Genomic DNA, 26,327 nt, shown 5'->3' on the forward strand with positions numbered 1-26,327 from the left:
TCCTGTCACACTGAGCATGTGCAAACACAGCAGCCAACATCCTGTCACACTGAGCATGTGCAAACACAGCAGCCAACATCCTTTAATGATAGAACAAAACTCAGACATCAAAGTTTCTCACATTACAGAATCAGATGAACAGACATGAAGGGATATTTGTGGTTTTATGCACAGAGTCAGAATCAGAGTCAGAGGTGTTCCTCGTGATGTTTGGTGATGGAAACAGTCTCATCGACGTTTCCATCACCAAACTAGAGAAACTAGTAGCTGCACGCAGCAGAGTTTAGCACAGCTGATCTCTGTGACACATCAACAGGAACAACATGTTGTTAAACAGGACTGTATAAAGACTCAGAGTCTGACTCACACCTGAACAATGAGGCTGTGCAGCATCGTCCTGTCACACCTGCTAAACCACTCGTATCAGTTTGAGCCCAAACAGTAAAACGGTCACATGACCGACGAGGCCAACGCGCCCAGACGAACGTCTTCCTCGTGGAACTAACTTGTTCCTGTTATCAGATTTGTGAGCAGCAGCTGAAACTACCACACGAATAAATGTTCTTCAAACTGTTTGATTCCAGCCAATCAATAATCTATAATCATGAGGATTTGTCTTCAAACACAAGAGCTGAACGTGTGGTTACATTGTAACCTTGGTTCTCTGAGTGAGAGACTCTCTCTCCCCTCTGTCACATATGTAACAGAGGGGAGAGAGAGTGTCGGTGTGATAGAGGACATCAGGTCCAAACATCACAGAAACAAACAAACTGTTAAAGGAGGAAACAAAGCAAACTTACAGTTTCTTCACACAGAGACACCAACAATAAGCTCCACTGTCCCACTCTGATCCTGTCTCCTCCTCTTTTATTCTTGCTCTGAGCTCTTTTTGGGTGTGTGTTTCTATCTCCACCCACAGGAATGCATTGATACACTGTTGATAACGACTTGAGACCAGGGCCCTATTTCAGGAAGCCGGTTTAGAAAACTCAGAGTAAAAAACGATACGCAGGGTTGAGTAACCCCGAACTGTCCAACTCGGAATATTCGGTTCCAGAAAGGCTGATAACAATTAGTTCAGTCAACACGGAGTTGCTTTAACCCCAAGTGAAGCGCGCGGACGAGGATACATAAAGCCCTGATAAGCGGAGCACAGATTAAGCGAGTCACCATGGAGACGGAGGGAAAGAAGGCGCGGTCAATGTATTTTACAGCGCTTGAGGCCGAAATTCTGATGGCAGCATATGCCGATAACATGCAAATTCCGCGGAAAAAAGTAACACAGCCACAGCTGCAAAAGAAAGGGAGCATGCATGGCAAAACATAGCCGACAGAGTCAATTCATGAGTGTTAATATAAACATTGATCTAGGGATTTCCACCCATTTAACACGTTATTTTATCATATGTTATTTTATTTGTTATTTTATACATTTTATTTTGTGATGTGATGTGAGCGCAGGTGCAACCCAACAGGCCCCAAATGTTCCTGGCAGCAAGTAAAAATGAAATATAAAAATATAGTCCAAACAGGTAAGGTGTAATTGTATTATGAGCCATAGTGCTTGGTCTGTTTGTCCCATGTAAATCAATTGCAGTTAGAGGCTACATTAATTTTCTTTCTGTAAGCACTTATTGAAATTATCTGAGCACATTACAAGTACATATTTGCTTACTCTGTATGCTCAAATGTGGCCATAGAAACGATATACGATAGAAACAATATAAATTTGGCCAAAGATAGAGATTGTGACTATACCGCATGTTGATGATGTCATCAAGCTGCACCTGTTTTGGTCGAAAGAATCGCAGCAGCTACAACAATTATCATCTGCAATTATGGCGGACGACAGTCATAACAAAGAGATGAAGCACTTTTGAAATATGGGGAAAGCCAAAAAGTTGGTGTTCATCCTCCAGCTTCACTGTGCTAATGTTATGCTAACATAGCTGTGTCGCTAGCAATCATGTAGCACAACATTATATACCAGGTAGTCCAACTTCAGTAACCCTACAAACGTCACTGCTGTTTAGTCTTCATTTATGTTGGAAGTGATAGCAGAGCTGTACGTTTCAATTAGTTTCAAAAATCTCTCCGTCAGAATATGCTATGAAATGTTTAGGTGGAAACTAGCGAGCTAACTTCCTGTTAACTTCTAACTCCGTTAAATTTAATAAATTCTGTTTTCATGGATGCCTGGATGTAGGGCTGCTCGATTATGGCAAAAATGATAATCACGATTATTTTCACTGAAATTGAGATCTCGATTATTTGACGATATTTATTTAACAATAACAATGTGTTGAATAATGACTTTAAAGGTTGTCAAAAAATAATATTAAATAGTGTGCAAATACTGATAACAGTGCAAATGTTTGCAATATAAAAATAAATGAAAAATGTAAACATTAGAATTAGAATTAGAATTAGAATTCAACTTTATTGTCATTGCACATGCACAGGTACAGGGCAACGAAATGCAGTTTGCATCCATCCAGAAGTGCTTTAGTGATATAGATATATTACAATATATATTAGCAATAATATAGATATGTGAGTATATTACAGAAATGGGTCTATTATGGTATGTTATAATGTACACGGTATGAAGTATGTTGTGAATATTCTATAACTATAAGTATGTACAGGCTGTAGTGAGTACAAGCTATGTACAGGATATGAACAGGATATAAATATGAAAAACTATACAGAATATGAAATAAATAACTTTACAGAATCTGAGATATACAGCTATACAGAAATGGGAACTATGCAAGTTGTAAACAGTTGTAGGATTAAAGATTATCGAATGTACAGAATGATTATTTACACAGAGCTATACAGTAGTGCAGTTAAGATAAGTGAGGGTGTAGATAGTTTCTACAGAGGCTATATAAAGTGCTAGTGGTTGTGAGTGGTGGTTCAGTCCATGTTATTATTGTGTTTGAGGGTACAGTTGTCCATTGTGGGTGTGTGTATGTTCAGTCCATGAGTTTAACGTGGGTCAGATGTCAGGAGGCAGAGTTCAGGAGTCTGACAGCTGTGGGGAAGAAGCTGTTCCGGTACCTGGTGGTCTTAGTCCGGAGGCTCCTGTGGCGCCTCCCAGAGGGCAGGAGGGTGAGGAGTCCATGTGATGGGTGACTGGGGTCTTTGATGATTTTCCCAGCCCTTTTCAGACACCGCTTCCTGTAGATGTCTTTTATGGCAGGAAGTGGTGCTCCGGCGATGCGCTGGGCAGTTTTCACGACCCTCTGCAACGCCTTCCGGTCCGAGGCAGAGCAGTTCCCGTACCAGACTGTTATACAGTTGGTCAGGATGCTCTCGATGGTGCAGCGATAGAAGTTCACCAGGATGTCTGAGGACAGGTGGTTCTTCCTCAGAGTCCTCAAGAAGAAGAGGCGCTGGTGAGCCTTCTTGACCAGCTTGGAGCAGTTGGTCGTCCAGGTGAGATCCTCGGAGATGTGGACTCCCAGGAACTTGAAGCTGCTCACACGCTCCACAGCCGTCCCCTTAATGTGGATGGGTGGATGTGGGTCAGCATTCCTCCTGTAGTCCACGATGAGCTCCTTGGTCTTCTTGGTGTTAAGCAGCAGGTTGTTTCTGTCGCACCACTCAGCCAGACGATCCACCTCCTCCCTGTAGGCGGCCTCATCGTTGTCACTGATGAGGCCAATCACCGTGGTGTCATCTGCAAACTTAATGATGGTGTTGGAACCATCAGCAGGTCTGCAGTCGTGGGTGAAGAGGGAGTAGAGGAAAGGGCTCATCACACAGCCTTGTGGTACACCGGTGTTCATTGTGATGGTAGATGAGCAGCGGTTATCCAGCCGGACATGTTGGGGGCGGTTGGTCAGGAAGTCCAGTAACCATTTGCAGATGAGGGAACTGATACCCAGGTCTGTCAGTTTCCTGATGAGTTGTGAGGGGTGGATTGTATTGAATGCTGAACTGAACATTCAACTGAACACTAAACATCTATGTTTAGTGAACTTTGCAGTGTTGCTCTGTGGTGCAGCTACGACACCGTAGCAAAGTTTACACACTGTGTCTACTTGATCCACGTCTGACTGAACCCATAATGTTTCCACACCACTGAAGTTTTTTTTTACCTCTTTTCAACCAACAGCAGTCACTCTCCTCTCCAAATAACTTCTGCTTGGCTTTCCGAGCTTCCCTCGGGTCCTCTTAATCAGCGGTCCCCAACCCCCGGGCCTCGGACCGGTGCCGGTCCGTGAGTCGTTTGGTACCGGGCCGCGAGAGTTGAGGCTCAGGTGTGAAATGTATGGTTTTCAGGGTTTTTATCGGTTTTCCATGTTATTTTGTTATTGTTTTTATCGTTTACTCAGTTTTCCTGGGTCTTTTCACGTGTGTTATGAATAAATCTTTTTTTCGGTACCGGCACTAGTTTTATTTTGTTGCATTTATCCGCGACACCTTAAAGGCCGGTCCGTGAAAATATTGTCCGGCATAAACTGGTCCGTGGAGCAAAAAAGGTTGGAGGCCGCTGCTCTTAATTGTTGTGACACGTGTTCGAAATGCAGAGAGGTGCGCTCGATTTGCCACACGGAGCAGCGCGAGAGTAAAGCACGAGGGAGGGGCTAATAATCGGCTCAGTCATTTTTAATGATCGTTGAAAGCCCAGATCGTAATCGAGATTAAAATTCGATTAATTGAGCAGCCCTACCTGGATGTTAAACTTAATTGTTACACCTGGTAAAGCAGCAACGCTGATGATTTAATTAAAGATGAAAGAATTTAGACCATTTTTAACTCTTTGTGTTCGTTTGACTTTGGGACCTGAAGTTGTCGGAGTTTAGGACCCAGATTACTCCGTGAAGCTCCTCACTACGGCAGCCGTAATGCTCTGACGATCCATCAAGCAGTGCTGCTTACCAAAGTTGTACTAAAACATTTTTTAACAGATTTCTGCAGCCAAAATCGGTTCGAGGTCAGTAAGCACAACCAGAATTCATACATAAGGCACAGTCTCGATTTTTGAGGAAATTAAAGGATTTTAAGTGTGGAAAATATGTTATACAGAAGAATATATCGTGATATGGATTTGAGGCCATATCGCCCAGCCCTAAACAACAGGTTATTAAACACATCAGTTTGATCTACAGATCAGATCATACATCAGGTTTACTTCATGTAAAATAAACGTCTCACTCTATGAGCTCCATCAGTCTGTGTAGCTCCTCATTGTCATTTCTGAGCAGAGTTTACCTGCACACTTCCTCATGTCTGACAGTGTCACAGTGTGTGTGTGTGCCAACATTAACCAGCTTATCATCAGCTGCTTGTGCTTCATGAATAACTCAGACTGACAGAGTGATGAACAGAGCACAGAGGGAGGCTCTGCTCTGGTCCATCAAGCAGGATTCACATAGTAACATGTTTTTCCTTTGAACACTTCATTGTGTTTAACTTGAAACAGATTAAAAAGTGTTCGATTGTGCACTTCACACAGTCCTGAGTCACAGAGGCTTAAATGTGTTTGATTCTGAGAGGCTTTACTCCTGCATCAACATCAAGTATATGTAGGATTTAAACCGCAGTGAAAACATCCTTAAATATTGATGGTGTGTGAGAGAGTCTGTATTTACTTCTGATTATCTCTGTTTGCAGTGACCCTGAACTGAGCTGGAGCAGCTTCATGTTGTTTTGACGTCACTCAGTAAAACCTGAATGTCGGCTTCTGAAGAACAAACTGGTTTCATCTGTTTCCAGTTAAAGGGACGATCATTGTTCCACCAGTGATGTTGGATCCAAAGTTTCATTCAGATCGTTTTAAACTGTTTATCAAAGACAAATGTTTGAGTGCAGAGTTACTGACTGATAACCAGAGTGGATTCAGCCAATCATCAAATCATCTCAATGGTTTTATTTTATGTAAATACAAACGTCTCACTTCCTGATCTGCTCATAAAGTTCCTAAAGACAAACTGTTAAAGGAGGAAACAGAGCAAACTTACAGCTTCTTCACACACCAACAACAAGCTCCACAGCTGCACACTAAACACAGACACACAGGTGATTCCTGGAAGGAGGCGGGGCTTCACCTGAAGCAGGACAGGTGGAGACTTGATAGGAATTTTCCCCGTACAGGGAGGAGGCTGATCTTCAGATGAGTTCCTGTTAAATCTGATGAAACAAAGTTAAAAGTGGACTCAGTCTTGTCTGATTTCACTCTGTTTTTCACTGAGCAGGTTTAAGTTTTATTAATGAAAATCAGCAGAGCTTGGTACTGATGGAAGACCCTCCTCTAATCGTTGTCATTCAGAGTGATCCAACCTGTTTGTGAATGCAGCTCACAGACTCTCCACATTTCCACACGACTTAAATGGTAAATGGCCTGCATTTGTATAGCGCTTTACTCTACATTCAGTCATCCACCCATTCACACACACATTCACACACTGGTGATGGCAGCTACATTGTAGCCACAGCTGCCCTGGGGCGCACTGACAGAGGCCAGGCTGCCGGACACTGGCGCCACCGGGCGAGTCCCTTCATGCATCGTTAACCAACGTGGACGTGGTGGAGTAACAGTTGTGGAGAATGCAACAGCTGAGGTTTGAGAAAAGGAGCTAATAGCCAAGGTCAGCGGCTCTCCTACTTCCTCATAAGGAAACTTCTCAGGTGGATGTCTTTCTCTGTCAGAGCGCCTCCACCTTACTGGCTGTGGTGCAGTGAGATCTGAGTCAGTCTTGGTAGGAGTCAAGTCAGGTTCATCAATCACAACATGGTCTGAAGACCAAGCACCTGAGTGAACATAGTCAACACGACTTGTGCCAAAGACTTCAGGTGTGTCAGGTTGGTGGGTTTGCCAACCAGGTAAGGACATTTCTGGTATAACAGTGTCAGAGAAGTTCTGACGTGCACTGTTGGGCTTCCTGTTAGACTCTCTTGGTAAACCTCAGAGCCTGACGTCTACAAACCAACTGTCCTTTGACATTTTTAGATGTGGGGTCAAAAGCAGAGCTGATCGAGGATTTCAGTGATGGCTCCAAATATCTAACCTGCACTTTTACATAGCAGCTGCTCCGTCTGTCAGTAATTTAAAAACTTTTAATGAGCTGCTGTTTCTCACTGACCGTCAGCTGTAGCTGAGCAGGATATCATTGCATTTGAATCCTCCTCGCTCTCTTTAACCCGAGTTCCTTCTGATTGGTTTCTTGGTCCTACAAAGAGAGTCTGCTGCCTGAGGGCCCCAGCTCCTCCTCCACCTACTGCTGTGGACATTTACAAAACATCAATCCAAGAAAAATTGTCTGGTTTGTAATAGATAGACATTTTTTATTAGAGTCTACAGCAGGAACCAACCTGAACCTTGTTATGAGCTGAATCAGTGCTGGACTGTAGAAATGCTGTTTCAGTGGCTGCTGCAGGAACTAACATGGAAACGTGTTCAGCAGCTTTCCAGCTCTAATATAGGAAACACAAGATCAGAGTTTGGACACACTGGAACCAAACAGTTTTGTCTCGGACTTTTATTTCAGCATCATCGTTTGGGTTGAATTAAAACCTTTCAGCAACGCTAACCAGACTTTACGAGGTAAACGTGTATCTCCAAGAATGTCTTGCTAAGAGTCGCGTGTTCTGGGAAACAACACACAAATCAGTGGCGTCAATAAGGTTGTGTTTCATGTAATACTCTAGACTTTACTGTGAGACCATCACTAACATGCAGACGTCACAAAGTTGTTCACGGATCACATTAATCCAGAGTCACAGACATGCAGAGACACTTCCAGGTATAACATATATAATCCACACAGTCAGTCACAGCTGAGCTCTTTACTGAAGTCAGCATCAGCTCTCTGCTCGCTCTCACATCATATTCATGACAATCAGACGTGTTTCAATGATGCTGCTGTTTTCAGCCAAGCACACAGTCTCCATGGAAGTTTAAACTGGAAACACTGGTAACTGCAGCAGAGTTTCATTTGGAGCAGACCTGATCTTTGTGACGCATCAACATGTCAACACAGTATTTAACAGAACTGCAGTTTGCATCAGATCATACATCAGACTGACCACGTTTGTGATTTCATCAAACCTGCCATTAACATATTCAACAGTACTTACACTATCTTAAACATGTTTTCTTTTTAAAATGTTTGCATATTTATTAAATATAAACTGTGCAGTATTTCATTGATGGAGGCCAAGAAAACACAGTTACAGGAGAAATGTATTTAAGCTTGAAATGTAGCTGCACTCGGTAGAATTGAGCCAACTGGTTGTCTTCATTTTCAGTTCTGATGAGCTTAAGATCATCGGTTTAAAGAACCATAAGGCCGTGGATCCTTAAGGGTTTTATGGTTTGAGTTTACAGTGAGAGGTGTTGATAATGATGTTGGCTGTTTTCAAGTTGAACAATCTTCCAGGGAAGTTTAAACTAGAAAAACGAGTCACTGCCTGCAGCAGAGATTCAGTTTGCAGCATTCCTGATCTTTGTGCAGCAGCAACAACATGTTGTTAACAGAGCTGCGTAAAGACTAATTCACCTCACCAGGCTCTCTTTCATTCACATCATACACAACATTTACTTCATTACAAGCTGTGCTGCTCAAGTTACTGGAAATAAGTACTCAGTTACTAAGTAATCCCATGTCTTTACTGATTACTTATTTTCAAAAGTATTTGGTTACTTTACTCTTTAAAAAAACACGACTTGAATACGTAATAAAGTAGAAAGTAGACGTTTCAGCCCGAGACTTTTTTCTGCATAATCCATCATATAGAAATGAATCAAATTAAAAAGCCTTTCTTTTAATTGTTTTATTGTTTTTAATCTTTTTATTTTATGCATCAAGAAAAGATTAAATTATATTATAGCTGTTTTTGACTTGATGAAATGTGTTTAACATTTAAACCTATTTCCTGTATATTCCAGCACATGACATAAAATAATGTTTTGTGTTTCCACTCCGGAGTGGGGCGGGTGGAGGTCTGCCCACAGCGGTCATGTCAGGGGGAGGAACCGGGGGTTTCTCTGTCAATGTCACGTTCCCATGGCAGCGTGCTTGCTCAGATCTGAAGTGTTATGGTCCTGGGTGGGTGGCCCAGTGTTTTTTGAGTTTTGGTTCCTTCTCATGGTTCCTTAGTTTTTTAGTGTTTCCTGAGTTCTAGTTTTAGGGTTTGTTATGTGGCTTCCTTCTGCATTTCCTGTTTTATTGTGAAGGTCTGTGTCTTATGCCAGAGTGTTCAGTTTGCGTTTCCCCTGTCTCGTCTTGTCAATCAGAATCGGCCGTGCCTCCCTCCTGTGTGTAGTTTCCCCTCTGTGTATTTATAGTGTGTGTTGTCTCGTGTTCGTCGCTGGTTCGTCTGTGTCGTCTCCTTCACGTCTCCCTGCATATCTTTCTAAGGATTTCAGGTTTGAGGTTAGTTTTGTTTAGTGATGGGTAGATGAGGCTTCGTGAAGCGTTTCAGCACATTCCCCAAACTGTACCGATACTGTGTCGACACAGTGTTGCTGTTTTGCTCCATACTGACACCTGCTGGACTTTAAATATCATTGCAGGCAACTTACTTGAGACTCAACAGACACCTAGTCATACTTGTTTACACTGTAAGGTACAGTGGAACCCCGACTTACCAAATTAATTCGTTTCCGAAGGTCTTTCGTAAGTCGAACATTTTCGTAAGTCGAAGCACCCATTGCGCGTTTTGAGTGAGGCGATGCTGAATGATAGGCTATAGGCTAACAACAATACTCTAACTAGAACAACAATACATCAGTGGAACAGCGATGCGCAAGTACGGAAGCCAAGGGGTTGTCTCCGAAAACATTAGAGCACTTTTGCAAACATGTGATGTCTTCAGGGGCGGATCTAGAAGGGTGGCATGCATGTGCCACCCTAAAATGATCCCTTGCCACCCCAAGTGCCACCCCAGTTTTGCATTTGACAGTGTTGTTTATTAAAATAAGATCGCATTAACAGTTTGAGCGTAGTTACAGGCAGCAGTGATATATACACATATATAGTATATATATATATATATATATATGTATATATATATATATATATATATACTATATATATATATATACTATATATATATAGTGTATATATATAATACTATATATATATATATATATATATAGTATTATATATATATATATATATATATATATATATATATATATATATAGTATTATATATATATAGCATATACACTGGGTGAATGTGCAGTAGTAGCAGCAAGCAGGTGAATTCTGTACATTAATATGAATAGACGTCTGACTATTTTACAGGATAGACAATATAAACATATTTAAAATTAAAGGAATTGAAATGTACATTGTGCCTTGGTTTAGTGTCTGGAAGAGTCCTGTCTCAGTCAGTTATAGATGATGTGAGCGGGCGGGTGTGTGTGTTTAGGGCACGGATGGCTTGGGGATAGAAGCTCCTCTTGAGTCTCTCTGTCCTTGCCCGGATGATGCGGAACCTTCTACCAGATTGCAGAAGTTGGAACAGTTTGTTGCCAGGATGGGACGGGTCCTTCAGTATCTGCTCTAGTCCGGCATCTCCTGGTGTAGGTGTCCTGAAGCGGGGGGAGAGCAATCCTGCAGCAGCGTTCTGCTGTACGGATCACTCTCTGGAGAGCTTTTTGGTCCTTCACACAGCTGTTCCCGAACCACGATGTCATGTTCTGTGTGAGGATGCTCTCCACAGCGCCTGTATAGAAAATCCTGAGGATCTTTGGAGAGACCCTGAACTTCCTCAGTTGTCGTAGGTGATACAGGCGCTGCCTAGCCTTTTTGGTCTGGACCTGAATGTGTCAGGTCTGAGGAGATGTGGACACCAAGATACTTGAAGGACTGCACCCTCTCCACTGGAGCTCCATTGATGATAATGGGCTTGTAGTCTCTGTGCGATGTGAATTATATTATATGTGAATGATATAATGTTAAATTACTATTAAGCAAATGGCTGACTAAGTATTGTAGACTTTAGTTTACTGCAGCCATGTTTCATATAAATCAGGTATCATACAAAAATAAAAATAGCTTCAAATACAGTCATGACAATAAAGAATATGACTTTAAGGACTTAACATCATTACTTCAGTTATAGTACACCAACATCTCTGATACATTAGCACTTGTTAGGTGTGGCTGTGTGAAAACAGTAGATCGCGACACAGACACAGAGAAACACAGGGCTTAAATACACAGAGGGAGCAATCAGGGAATGGGTAACAGGAGGGAAACACAGCTGGGGCAAATCAGGCCTAACGAGACAAGAGGAAGCAAAACCAGACACATTAACATCAGACATGGACTTTCAAAGTAAAACAGGAAACATAACACAGACTCACGGGCAGGCACTATAACAAAGGGAACAGAGACGTGGGAACAGGGCAGACACAAACACTGACTGAACACGGGGATATAGGAACTTAGGATACACATAGACGCGAACTAGACAAGGGAACTCAGTGTACTAAGGGAACACTGAATGACCTGGTGGGTTTTGTCCATAAAACTACTCATCTACTGACCTTGGTTTTAAGTTGGACAGTGATTTTAAATTGGACAACCAAATCAGAGCAGTGGTGAAGTCCGGTTTTTATCATTTAAGGCGACTGGCAAGAGTAAAATCTTTTCTTTCGAGGCAGCACCTTGAAACAGTGATCCATGCTTTTATTTCTTCCCGCCTGGACTACTGTAACTCACTTTATGTGGGGGTCAGTCAGTCGTTGCTCTCACATCTGCAGCTGGTTCAAAATGCGGCTGCACGACTCCTAACAGGAACTCAAAAAAGAGAGCATATAACCCCCGTGCTGGCCTCTCTGCACTGGCTGCCTGTGTCTTTTAGAGTTCATTTTAAAATTCTTATGTTTGTTTTTAAATGCCTTCACAGTCTTGCCCCGCCTTACCTCTCTGAGCTTCTTCATCCCCACACACCCTGTCGGTCTCTCAGGTCAGCTGACCAGCTGCTCCTGGAGGTACCGAGATCCAGGAGGAAGCTCAGAGGGGGCGGGGCCTTCTCTATTGTGGCTCCAAGTTATGGAATCATTTGCCCATGCACGTTAGAGAGGCCCCTTCACTGTCCACTTTTAAATCACGTCTGTTGGTCTTCCATGGTCTCTTGTGTTCTGGGGGCCTCTGGATGTCTGGAGTTTTGATCTCCTCCATACCCGCTTCACACCCTGGAGGATGGGGCTGTGGCCCCCCCACACTCCCTAGCAGATCATTACATGGAGAAACCTTTGGAATGCAAGCATGCTGATCCACACAGGTATGCACACATGGGTATTCACAGAAGCGGACTAAAGCTTTCTTGGCTGCTGCCTCAAAGCACACTGTGCGCTGTCTATCTTGCGTGCTGCACAATATCGTTTATTATTTAGTAAATATTGATATCTATGACTAGCTAGTTTATTGTGATGGTGCTTTGTTTTCTCTATTATTATGTTGCTCTTTGTTGTTTGCTGTCTCCTCTGTTTGTTTTTTTTGTTTGTTTTTTTTTTTCTCCATACAGGTGACCCAGGAGTTCTTTTTTTTTTTCTCTCTCTCTTCCCCCCCTTCTCACCGTCTCTTCTCCCCTTTGGTTTTCTTTCTTCCTCTCCCCCTCTTTCTCTCATTCATTCCCCCTGTCCTATTTATAAAAAAAAAAAAAAAAAAAAAAAATGACAAAGGATGAACTGAAGCTCTGCCATCACGTAATGTCACATACTGCTGTTTCTGATGTCATTTAAAAAAAAAAAAAAAAAAAAAAAAAAAAAAAATCACGTCTTAAAACCCACTTTTATTCCTTGGCTTTTAACCTCAGTGAGACTTAGTTTCTTTTTTAATTGAAGTAGTTATTTAATTAATGATTTCACTCTTCTTTTATTTGTTTTTATTTATATCTCATGTAATTTTATTTTACAGTTCCAGTGTACAGCACTTTGTGTCAGCTGTGGTTGTTTTAAAGTGCTTTATAAATAAAGTTGATGATGATCTCAGATGACCACAAAGTAAAAGATCTCTCAGCAAAATGATGCAACAGTTTAGGCACTGTTGCCCCGATCAGATCAGTGAGCTTTTTATTCTAAGCATGAGCTGCTGTTACAGCAACAGACATTAATCCTACTGGTGTCTCACACAACAACTCAGTGTCCACTATGTGAAGCAGCCAAACACAGGCCTGCTCCTCTCACTAACAGAGACAAACTGCTGGCATGTTGGTTTCCATCTATACTGTCCAGTCTCTGCTGGTGGACACACAGCAGCATTGTTTCATCTCGTTTGAGTCATTGTTGACCTTAGCATGTTTTTAGTCTTCTGAGAGCACTGAAGCTTCTTTCAGCCTCAGTACCTGCGTTTTATCCTCAGATTAAATTATTATTCTGTGCTTGATGGGCCTCACCTTTGGCCCTGGCTCCTCCCCTCTGACTGCACTAGGACATACTGTCACCTGATAAAGTAACACATGGATTCGTGTCATATAAAAAGTGAGACGTGTCAATTCAGATTCTTTGTCAAACATACACTAATGAATCAGTTTACATCAGCAGCCTGACAACTGTCATGATAAATACTAGTTAATCTACAGTCACCTGTGAGCTCTCCTCTCCACCTCTGAGCTACATGGCAGAGCTGCCTCTGTCACCTGATCAATAACAGTGAGACACTCCACATACATGCAGTCACACATGTGCTTCAAATACAGTCATGAACCATCAGGTCATCCTCCAGTTTCACCTGTGACCTTGTGTCACCATTGCTCTCTGAGCTCTGTGTTGGTTCTTCTGTCACCTGACAAACAGGACAAACATGACAATAAGAATAAAATGTGCAGCTGCTTCAGTGTTTCTGTCACTTTGTGCAGATCCTGACTCGTCAGTAATGTTTGTAGGCTGAGTGCATTTTAAAACTGTGCAAACTGCACTACAAGGTGGAAAATTTGCAAAATCGTGACTACCTCATGATATATTGTCTCAAAAATGAACCCTATGAATACGTCAGTGCCATTAGGATGAAATTATTGTGTCACCAACATTTTAACATTAGACATATAATTCTAACAGCCTCTGTAAACTAATATCCGGGCTGCTCGAGGCTGCCGTTTTCTCTGACACATTTAATTAATTATTGACACATTTAATTAATTATTTAATGATATATTTATTTATTTCATTTTGGCAGTCCTGGCGCCTGGCTCTCATCATGAAATAATTTTATCTGTCAACCTCACCCATCAAACTCAGGGGGCGGGGTTAACGCTGATCGAGTCAAAACCATTGCTTTGGCCTGGTGGCCATTGTTTCTAGCGCACAACAACCGGCATGTGGAAGCTAACAGAACTGAGCTTTGAAAAACCCTGTGTGTGTGTCACCAAATACCGTTTTAATATTTTTTTAGCCGAGAATGTAGTGGTTTAATCTTCATGTGTCTGGTCGGTTTGTCAAGATACAGCCTCTTTGCAAAAGTGCTTCGATGATTTCGGAGATGTCTGCCCAGTCTCACGGCAAAGCGTGGGATAGACCCGCTCGCCTCGCAAGCAATCCCACCGACAAAGCGCAGGCCCCGGTACACAGCTGTAGTAACCCCCGCTGACTTCTTTTACTGAGGTTATATTTATCGGTGTTTTATTTCCTGATGTTCTTATGTGTCCTACGTGTTTCAGTCTGAATTATAACTAACATTAAAAACATGTTTAAGGAGGAGAGAGAGCAAATAAATCTGTTTAACATCTGATCTTTGGGTTTTTGTTCAGTAATCAGCGTGACCTGTGTATAAACACATAAAAGAGATAACGTTGGTGTTTCCGTCATGTAGTAACTGCTGGCTTTAACTGTACAAAGGTTGTTCGACACTATGAAACACATACAGACTTCATGATGTTCGGCTAATATTTTTATTGTGAATATTAATCATGCTGACCTCGCTCTGTACACCACGCAGCGAGGTCAGCATGTCCACGATATCCTCAGCTCCATGAGTTAACACAAAGTTTCCCAGCTGACTATCTAACTTCCAACTATTCCAGAGACGTGAAAATATACAGCATAAAGAAAAGTGTAAGAGACTCAGCAGCAGATTAGAATAACAGTTATACATTTAATAAATCACCAAATGAATCCAAGAAACGAGCAAACCTGAGTTTGTATTCCCTCAGCTGCAGACTCGCTGCTGTTTAAATGTTTGAAAAGGAAGATTAGATATAAAAAACGTCAAACATAGACTCAGTCTGCCTTCACATTTGATATGAGGCCAGCACGTATAGTGGCCTCAGCTATTACTGAAATACACGTGCTATATCATAAACTATGATATAAATAGGGAGGTCCTATTAACATGTTTAGTTTTAAAGGACACCTTCCTGCCTTTAGTCTCATTCATGAGCAGTATTAGTTTTCTTCTAACATCCAGAAGTCTGCACAATGTGTTTCATAGTTTGTAACAAGCCTTTGACAGGTAAACATAACATGACCGAAAAAGAAAAAAAAAAAAAAAAAAAAAAGGAGCGAGAGTGTTGACATAAGAAGAGAAAATGCTCTCAATTATGGAGACAGGCAAATGGTTCATTTATGTTTGATGTGTGTTTATTCCTCCCTAAATATCGTCGGTGAAGTTTGCCATGCACGTCAGATTTTCCTGCGCATTTTTATACCTCTGCCAACAGAGAGAGAGAAAAAATCACATTCTAACAGACAGCTGGTGCTTAGAATACAGTTGAATAACTATTAAAAAACAGATGATATTTAGATGATAGTTCAGTCTAACACATGTGAACCATTAAACGTCTGTGAAACTATGCAGTTATGAAACGTAACTTTAACCTCAGCCAAACCGATTTGCTCAGTTGTAAATAAAACAGCGAAGTAAACGTGAGCCGACAGACAGAACCTGAGTGAATGAAGTCCAGCGTTTAACCACTGAGAGCTAAAACTCAGCTGAGGTTTCAAAGCTGTGTGCCGGTGATTGGACATCAGCCGCTGATAAAGCTGTTCGCCTATAAAGTGCTCTGTAAGGAAACAAGCTCCAGCAGCTCTGCGCTCGGGGAAAACACTATATTTACTTATCTTGTGCTTTATATCAAGCACCGGCTGCCCAGTTAAACTGTGACTATCACCAGGTAACGTAGGCGTGTTTCTTGAATTAGCAGCAGGTGTTAAACAGCTGACAGATGAGGAGGAGGATGCATGCAGGTAAACTGAGGGTCTGCTGAGCTGATCGCTGGTTTCGTGAGAAAAATGTCGATCGTTCGGTGAAAATGAGAATCTGCGAATGCAACATGTGGAACACGGAGAGTGGAATATGTAAACAAACCGGTTAACGTAACCCCCTCGGTGCACTCTGCATGCTAACTGTTAGCAGAGCTAGTGAAATCTCTGAAAACATCTGAGCACTTTTGCAAACATGTTCTATGTTGACAACCTGACCAGACGTACGGCGCGACACTCGCGGCTAAAACACTGTTAAAAGTGTAGCTGGTGACAGAAAAACGGGGTATTTTAAAACTACACCACCACCATTGCTGCCTGTGATTTGATCTGCATTCTGGGATACCTGGCTGCCCCAAGTCTACACAAGCAATCGATTATCTAGGATCGACCTGTTTTGACTTACTTTGCACGGCAACCAATCAAATGTTAGAGAAGCTGCATGGGCAGCGTTAACCCCGCCCCCTGAGTTTGATGGGTGAGGCTGACAGATAAAATTATTTCATGATGAGAGCCAGGCGCCAGGACTGCCAAAATGAAATAAATAAATATATCATTAAATAATTAATTAAATGTGTCAATAATTAATTAAATGTGTCAATAATTAATTAAATGTGTCAATTAAAATGTGAAATACATAAATAATTAATTAAATGTGTCAATAATTAAAATGTGAAATACATAAATAATTAATTAAATGTGTCAATAATTAATTAAATGTGTCAATAATTAATTAAAATGTGAAATACATAAATAATTAATTAAATGTGTCAATAATTAATTAAATGTGTCAATAATTAATTAAATGTGTCAATAATTAAAATGTGAAATACATAAATAATTAATTAAATGTGTCAATAATTAATTAAATGTGTCAATAATTAAAATGTGAAATACATAAATAATTAATTAAATGTGTCAATAATTAATTAAATGTGTCAATAATTAAAATGTGAAATACATAAATAATTAATTAAATGTGTCAATAATTAAAATGTGAAATACATAAATAATTAATTAAATGTGTCAATAATTAATTAAATGTGTCAATAATTAAAATGTGAAATACATAAATAATTAATTAAATGTGTCAATAATTAATTAAATGTGTCAATAATTAATTAAAATGTGAAATACATAAATAATTAATTAAATGTGTCAATAATTAATTAAATGTGTCAATAATTAAAATGTGAAATACATAAATAATTAATTAAATGTGTCAATAATTAATTAAATGTGTCAATAATTAATTAAAATGTGAAATACATAAATAATTAATTACATGTGTCATAACTATTTAATTAATTAATTCCAATTTTAATTAATTATTGCCACATTTAATTAATTATTTAATGGTGTATTTAATTAATGCATTATGGCAGTCCTGGCACTCCATAGAGACGCTGACAGATCGGTTTTCTTTCTTTCTATCGGGTTTGATTTTCTTTACTGGAAGAGATCAAATTATTGGTGGGGACACGTCACTTCCGTCCGTGACAATCTACGCCCTTGGTAAAAAACTTTGAAGTCCGAACTTTCAATGTGGCTGAAACAGACTCAGCGTTGCTGCAGCTTGTTGCTGTGTCAGCTCACATCAGTCATGTGATCTGGAGGTGCAGCGTGTCCGTGGACCACAGAGGGTTAATAACACTCACCTTCCTTCCATTTCCACAGTGTAACATCCACCCACCTGTGTAACATCCGAAATTCCCATGGTGTTGTTCAAAATGTGCTCTGGCACGATCATAAGCATCGCTTGCTGCTGAAAACAAGAAAAAAGCCGACCTGCTATGGGCTGAACCATTTGTTACTGATGCAGGGGGGACACTATGGAATATATCCAGTTCTAGCATTTATATTCACTGCTGACTGTAACTACGCTCAAACTGTTAAACTTATTTTAATAAACAACACTGTCATATGCAAAACTGGGGTGGCACTTGGGGTGGCAAGGGATCATTTTAGGGTGGCACTTGCCACCCCATGCCACCCTTCTACATCCGCCCCTGCTGATGAAGCCAACAGGTTCGCTTCATTTGCAAAAAGCAGATATGAGTTTCTGAGGCCACAGTCTTCTGTGGCAGAAGGGGAATCAGGGGAAGCCCTGGAGGAGTCCACCACCCACCAGAAACAGGTCTGAGCTCTCACTGCAGCTGTAAAGGGGCTACACAGCCCACATGAGGCTGAGGGATGCAGCCTTCTGTCAGACTGTCACTAACACAGAGAAACACCCGTGTACACTCATACTCATGGGCACATACACCAATCAACCTAACCCCACTAACTGCTCGTCTTTGGACTGTGGGAGCCAGAGAACCCAGAGAGGACCCAGACATGGGGAGAGCATGCAAACAGCTTAGATGTTGGATTTGAACCCAGAACCTTCTTGCTGTCAGGAAACAGTGCCAACCACTTTTCCACTGTGCTGCCTGTTTGACTCTGATACACCCATTTTTGAGCTCTTAAAAACAGCCCTCCACACAACAGAGACAAACCATAAAGGACTTTGTGGCTTGTAGCAACCGAAGAAAGTTTAAGGTGCAACATAAAGAGGTTGAAAGGAAAGTAATAAAGGAAACATGTAATTATAACAGTAATGTTGGCTGTGTATCACGTGTGGCATGTCATTGTGGGGCTGGCCTCTGCTGGGATTGAGAATATGTGATGGCGGGGGCAGGGTTGGTTACTGGGGTTTATCCTGATCTCCTGTTTAGTGGAACTGTGCTCCTTTGAATCCACAGCACTAACCTGGCACACACACATAAAATGCATCATTGCTACAGAGCACAGCAGGACTCATTATGAGTGGTGGGGCAGGCTGGATGGTGTTGAGGAGTCGTATCGCAGTGACATTGGCTCCCCTGCTTCACTCTCTCCTGCCCCACTAATGCAACTCACTAATCCCTCTGTCCCCTTTAGGTGGGGCTCACGCTGACAAGATAAAATAAGCTGCAGGACTGGTGGGTGGGGGCTGTGCTGTCAGCCCCCCTGGGTCTGCTCCTCTGTGATCCTCAGTGGGCCAGTATGCCTCTCCTGGTAGCTCCATGGGGGATGGTGTGGTGGGTTGGTGGGTGCCATGGCGACTATGTGCGGACTTCACATTTTTGTCTGCTGTGACAGCTCCTTGATCTGGGCGGGGCCAGTGGGGTGTGGGTAGGTCCTTTGTGGGGCTTTGGACGTTGCCTGAATATTGTCAGGCAGCTGGGTGCTGTGCCTCGACCCTTTCTTCCTTTGCATTTGTGGTTTGGTGCCATAAATGCACAACATAGAAGAGCCACCTCGACGGGACAACACTCAGCGGTTCATCTGTCTCTCTTCCACAGCATGTCTTTATCCTGTCTTCCTTCTCTCACCCCAACCAATCACAGCAGATGGCCCCGCCCCTCCCTGAGCCTGGTTCTGCCGGAGGTTTCTTCCTGTTAAAAGGGAGTTTTTCCTTCCCACTGTCACCAAAGTGCTGCTCATAGGGGGTCATATGACTGTTGGGTTTTTCTCTGTATGTATTATTGTACGAGCTACCTTACAGTATAAAGCACCTTGAGACGACTGCTGTTGTGATTTGGTGCTGTGTAAATAAAACTGAATTGAATTAAGAAACAACTCTTAGATTCCTCACATGATTCTCCTGTATTCCTACTGGACGCCAAGGTAATATAACATGGAAGTGTGTCGCAGTGCCTGGTGGCCACATGTTACCCATAAACTGTCAAGCTGACCGTACTGTAGCTACGTCCAAAGACTAGTTAAAGATTAAAGCTTTTTGGGGGGTTAAATCTGACATAAATAAAGAAAGAATAACATTAAAGTCGATTCTTTTGATCACTGTAGTTCTACTTTGAGGATATGACGTGTAAAAACCCTCAGTTGTGGCTGGTGGATCTCACATTCCTGGTCTTTGTAATTCCAGTTCAATGAAGCCTCATTTTCACCTTTTTCCAGGTAAATTTTCCCAACTGTTCTAATGTCCATGCTGTGGCATTGTCCCATCATTCGTATTTCCTGTTAATGGATTTTTAATATGGTCTGGGAAATTACTATATATGAGTAACTTCCTGTTGTATTGCAGCTTAAGGCCATTGTCACTGAAATAAAGCCCGAGTTGTAATAGTTTGCATCCAGAACGAGGAAAACGAAGAAACCCAAACACTGCTCAGTGGATGAGTCCGTCCTGGAATAAATACCAGGACAAAACTAAAAAGAAGAGCTTGTTTCCTCGAAGCAACAACAGAAAGCTCTTTGTCTCTACAGATGTTTCTGGGAAACACGTTAACAATATTTAAACATTTGTTCTTGATAAACGTTTTTACTTAATGATGCTTTATGATATTTCTATCTGACCTAATGCAGCAGCGTATCCACATGAACTCTGCAGTGTTTCTACCCAGAGGCCACCGTGGTCCTTCTTTACTAATGCTGAGGGTTTTCTCCCAGCCGTGATAGCCTTTGACAGGTAAACTGAGTCATTCCAGCCCAGTGCAAAAATAACCTCCCTGTCTGCTCTTAACTTCACGCATCGATGCTAAAACGTTGCATAACTGAACCTGCAGACTGTGATCCTGTAGCTGTCGAGGAGAGGGCTTGATGCCGTCCATCTTCTGCTCAATTAACAACGCCTGCAACCTTTTGAGCCTTGGTCCTGCTACAGTCACAAATATAACATCATCACTCTTTATTTGATCCACTACACTGCTGTCATTTCTCTGTTATGGCCCCACAAGGTCACTGAATTCTGTCATTCTTCTCCAATCCATGGTTTTCAGTCACTGGTGGGCAACATTACTCTACCACGACTGCAAACAGTGGACAGTTGGTAGGTAGTCCTGCAGGACGCCTGTCTCGAGCCAAGGCTACTTGGAACATCTCTCCATGGAGGAACAATGAAGACATGAAGAGAAACTATAAATCTTTGGGACTTGTGCTCCAACAGCTTTGTTTAAAGGCCTGAAAGTGGCGACGTCTCTCCCAGAGCTCCAGCTCAGTGACATCTATGTGTGCCTTGTATGCTTCAGCTGACGCTGCTGCCAGGATGAAAGCTGTCAAACCGAGCACAGCTACATGTTCCACCTGGATGGGTAAATAATGTGTTTGAGGTGAGAACAATCAGGAAAGCTCGCCAGCGGCTTTACTTCCTGAGGAGGCTGAGGAAGTTTGGCATGAACGCCAACATCACCTCAAATTTCTACAGGTGTGCAGTCGAGAGCTTGCTGACAAGCTGCATCACAGTTTGGTACGAAGCTGCTCTGCCAGCAGCCGTAAATCACTACAGAGGGTGAAGGCAGCAGAGCACATCACTGGCACGAGGCTTCCTGCCATTCAGGACATTTATCTCCAGCGGTGCCTCCATAAAGCACACAGCATCATCAAGGACCACAGCCACCCAGCACATCAGCTGTTCTCCTTGTTACCATCGTTACAGGAGTCTGTCTGCTCGGACTACAAGACTCAAAAACTGTTTCTACCACCAAGCCATACGACACCTCAACCACAACACTTAAACACACACAACACAGCACTCAGAAGCTACCTGCAGCTTCACAAGTACTCTGTTTAATCTGCACTGGTCACTCCACTTTATTGTCATTGATATTTATATTTAAAAGTGCAATACTGAAATTTTCTGCTGCTCATTCCTGTGCAATGTCCCATCTGCCCTCCCGTCATATTTCTCTTCAAGATTTTCTTATTTAATCACTAGTGTACATATATTTATAGATACAAATATATTTAGTCATCTTTTCTCTTTTACCATGTCTCTCTAATATTTGCTCCTTACTATTTTTCTATTTTCTTTATTATTTTATTTTATTATATTTTCTCCTACTGTATCAAGCTGCCGAGTGACTGCTGCTCGTCAAACACATTTCATTGCAATGTTGACCCTGTGCTAACTTGCATATGACAAATAAAACTGAAAACTGAAAAGAAGAAACTGGTCGTTGTTAAAGGAAAGGTAATCTCCACATAAGCAGCTTAGATGACCTTCCACGTGTAAATCTTACAATGTGTTGACTTGGACATGAACAGTGTAGGACCAGAAAAGTCCCAGCAGTGTTAATTTGTCACATTAATGTAAAATGAAGTATTTTTCTGATGTTGGGTTAATCGTTCCTACAGTTTAAATGAGCCGTCACTGATGTTCACATGTGGCAGCCATACTCTACGGCTTCTGTAAATAAACACTGATTACTGAATCCAGTTTTGGCTACATTAAACTCAAAGATGTTCAAAGGATGGCTGGAAAGCTACAGACTGCAGTACTGTTTGGCACCAGTAGCAAAGTATGTCTGTTGTGGAGTTGTAGACATGTAACTTGAACATGTTTGTAACTTTTTACTAGCATTTTGTTTACTATGTTTCAGATCTATGGCACTAAATGGGGGACTGACCACGTTTTTGACCTTGACTGGACTTACTGGGTCCAGTAAAGATATCATAGCCAAAGGTGGCTCTGCTTCCAGTTCTGGCTTATAGGAAGATCTCTGAAGGTTGGGTGTAATCCTCTCCTGACTTTGGATCACTCTCTTAGATCTAAACCTCCAGCTCTGGACTCGCCATCCTCAAAGACTGCTCCATAAGAACACAGGCATGTGTGAACAGCCCACTCCTCCTTTGGTCAATGGCACACACTTTTAGACGATGTGTATTCAGCATCTGGCAAGAGTGGAATCAACTGGGGCTCTTTCTAAATTGGCGTCACCATTGATTGTGGTGGTGGCAGCAGCTCATTCTGCTGGCTCTGTGTAACAGGGTCATAAATCACATTGTTATAATGTGTTCTAAACCCCCAAACTGCTCCTTTTATACCTGACTTTTAGGACCTCCAAGCCTGTAGTTGTGTTCATTATCAGTTAGAGCCCCTCCTCGTTCTTTTCTTCTTCTTCGGTGCAATCCTATAAATACAGTGTACCCCTTTTGCTTCTCCCCTTTTCTACAATCCCCCTGTGGGAGAGGTGGGTGTCATTTCTTTCCAACACTTTAAAACACACATATAATGCATATTTAGCCACCTGGATGTTTCTGGTTGCAATTTTAGTTCGATTATTGTCATTATTAAGCCTGTTTTTGTTAGATGTTATAAGTGTGTCGTATGTGTGTATCATAAATGTGTTTTAGGCGCCATAAATGCTAGCATGAATATATACTCCTTGCTAGCTTGGGAGCTGTGGTGGGTTGAACTAACCCTCTTCCCCACTGTTTGTATTTGGTCGTAGGAGCTGGAGTGGGCAAATTATTTACTGGGAGGTCTTTCTTTCTTTTACCTTTTTTATCAGACACAACGCAGAATCACACCGGTTACATCTGCAGCTCATCCATCACCTGTTCTTCCCATCACTTAATGTTTTTGCTGCAAGACGTTGGAGTGAGTGCCATCTATTTTGCTGTTGTTTGGAGGCATTTTAGTTCAGTGAGAGACAGGAGGTCACGCAACAAACTGCTCAAACGAGTGGAAGCCGCTGCCCTCTGCTCGTCAGCTGGGAAACCTGGATCTCCCTTGTTGTGTTAACAGACCTCTCTGCATTGAATCATACCTGTTATTAACCTCTGTCTCTCTTCCACAGCATGTCTTTATCCTGTTTTTCTTCTCTCACCCCAACCAATCACAGCAGATGGCCCCGCCCCTCCCTGAGCCTGGTTCTGCTGGAGGTTTCTTCCTGTTAAAAGGGAGTTTTTCCTTCCCACTGTCGCCAAAGTGCTGCTCATAGGGGGTCATATGATTGTTGGGTTCTTCTCTGTATCTATGAAGCGCCTTGAGGCGACTTTTGTTGTGATTTGGCGCTATATAAATAAAATTGAATTGTCAGGGTCAAAGTTCAGAGGTAAGTTTGTTTAGCAAATGAATGACAATAAATCATACATGTTTGCTGATTCACAGGTTAACAGCCTGGAGGAACAGGGCTGTGTCGTTCCTGTGATGTGATTCAGCTTTATTTTAGTATTCATTTATTTTATTAGCTTTATTTCAGCCACTCAAACAAAACAACATTATATTAAAACAGAGTGCAGGTCTCATCCAACCATAGTTAAATATGTGCCAACTGAATCAGTACGTTTCATGTAGAAATATCTGTGGCAACCTTTTGTTGCAGCAATGATCTCAAAACACGGGGGGGGGGGGCTAAGATGAATGTCTGCTGTGAGGACAGGGGGTGTGCATGTGCTCAAGTCACGTGACACGTCATTTACGCAACATTTGGTCGATTTAAAAGTTACAGTGAGATAAAATCATGTTATGGACTGCACTCAGTATATTGTGCCGACATGGTGAGATTGTGTCTGTCGAGCCGAGGCAGTGCCAAAAGCTGTAAAATGAACTATCAGGCTGGAGTGTGCTGCCACAGCACAGAGCAGTCACAGAGTCCTGCAGGCAGAAGAGGAGTGATCGTGTTAGCCACCTTACAAAACAAAAAGACATGAAGTGAAAAGCAGAGCGCAGAGTGTGGCAGAAGAAGACAGACTGGGCCAAGTCCTGCATGTGCGAGAGCGAGCGAGACCCGGGACAACGTCATCCGCCTCGCCTGGACTAGTCCGCCGGCCGGAGGAGGGACAGTGGCTGCACTGTGCAGCCGAAGACTCACTTTGATCGCACAGGAAACAAGCGACGCAACCGGTCCACCGTCCGTGCAAACTGCGCCAGGCAGCGTATTGCAAGCTGGAGGACACCGAGGAAAGTCACAGTAGGAGCGGTGCTTAGTGAGAGGTGATGTCGGGGGGACATGGCTTCTTCTCCGGTCACCCCAGCATCGCTTGAAGGAGAAACACCTTCACCCACCGGGAACGAGGAGCCCGCGACCACCCGACAGGTACGACACGCCTCCGAGACCCTCTGCGCGCCCGGTAACTTTGTAACGTTTTACCGAAGTTCATTCGCAAACACACCAGTTTAAGATGGACCCGAGAATCAGCACACGGGAGCACTGGTGTCTGACTCAGCAGAAACGGCTCGACGTGCATGTAATGCTTCGTATTTGATAACGATGGAATAATTCTTTAAAATAAGCACACAGATAAACACTGGTGGGTGGAAAAGTTCGTGTTTTGGTGAAATGAGTCCCGCCTAGTCCGGTCTACACCTCATTCAGCAAACATCTGAGTCACCCTGAGACGCCAGTGCGCGTCCTTGTGATGCAAAAAGCCGTAAGTGACACGCTGTTTACACGCAGGAGCAGTTTAACACATGCAGGTTGTGCCAGTAGGCGTTTCCTTCAATGTGACACCAAACGTGTAAATAGTGCTGGGAGCGGATGTTGGACCTGGGGCCCGTTCTTCGTACCTCGCTAAGTAGGTTAGCCGGATTAGATTGTTGACGATTTCGCGTGATCCTGGATCAGTCGGTTCCCCGAAGCTCATCCGGGACTTGCTGTCATAGCAACAGAGCCGTAAGCGTAAACCTGCTCGGGAGCAGGTTTACTTTATGTAAACAGGATTAGATCGCGGCCACGCAGGTATGTCCGCTTCATTTATACGAAAGCAACAGCGATATTCCACCACTGTTTCACCATAAATAAATAACATCAATGTAACTAAAGATAATGCAGCACTTGATCCTTTTATTGATGTCACACAGATACATACAGGTCATTTCCTAAAAAAAGGAAATGTACTATTAACATTCTATTACATGTATGTGATTATTACAGATGTAATTCATATTTCAGAGTAGTAATTGTAAATTACTTCGTGTAATCAAGATGAGAGACCACGGCTATAAAAGCGAAGGTGGATTTGGGAAGCCTGTCGCAGCCATGTCCTGTCCGTATACGCGACCAACCCATTGCGGAAGGTGCAAGATTGATAAGGAGAGTCCTCAGAATTCAGCGTATATTGCGGGACAGACAGGATCCTTTAGCTCAGCGCGACAGTGTGCTCATAGAGAGATATCGATATTCCCGTGAGGGTATTATTTACTTAACCAACTTGTTGACGAGGGGGTGCAGGACCACCACCTGTCTTTTTTTCCTCTGCCCTTTTCTTGGTTGCTGTTATGAACAAACTAACAGAGTATTACAGGCCAGTATTACCTTGCCAAGAGACGCAAAGCAATCTAAGAGATAAATATTACCATTCTGTAGAATACTCCTGTATTCCACTTTTACTTGTTCCCATGTTCTTGTGGGTCCTGTTGTGGCTCTAATGTGAAAGGGGATATAATATAACAT

The 26,327-nt window shown here is 42.3% G+C and overlaps 1 protein-coding gene across 3 annotated transcripts in view; it reads left to right on the plus strand.

Annotated features, from left to right (window-relative positions):
* LOC146577322 (uncharacterized) overlaps positions 1–26,327 on the plus strand; it is a 105,923-nt gene that overhangs the window by 51,996 nt on the left and 27,600 nt on the right. Inside the window, exon 1 of one of the 3 annotated variants that reach the window (XM_085253279.1) lies at positions 24,815–24,971. The exons of 1 other annotated variant lie outside the window; for it this stretch is intronic. In XM_085253279.1, the coding sequence (XP_085109405.1) occupies positions 24,885–24,971 (87 nt within the window). In that variant the 5' untranslated portion in view covers positions 24,815–24,884. Of the gene's footprint in view, positions 1–24,814; positions 24,972–26,327 lie in introns of those variants that run through there. One more of the 3 variants, XM_085253288.1, reaches the window with a different exon arrangement.

This window comes from Mchenga conophoros, linkage group LG3 (assembly GCF_057382185.1).
Source record: "Mchenga conophoros isolate Kocher_MC1m ecotype Shallow Benthic linkage group LG3, M_conophoros_male_GT1.1, whole genome shotgun sequence".
Taxonomy (NCBI): domain Eukaryota; kingdom Metazoa; phylum Chordata; class Actinopteri; order Cichliformes; family Cichlidae; genus Mchenga; species Mchenga conophoros.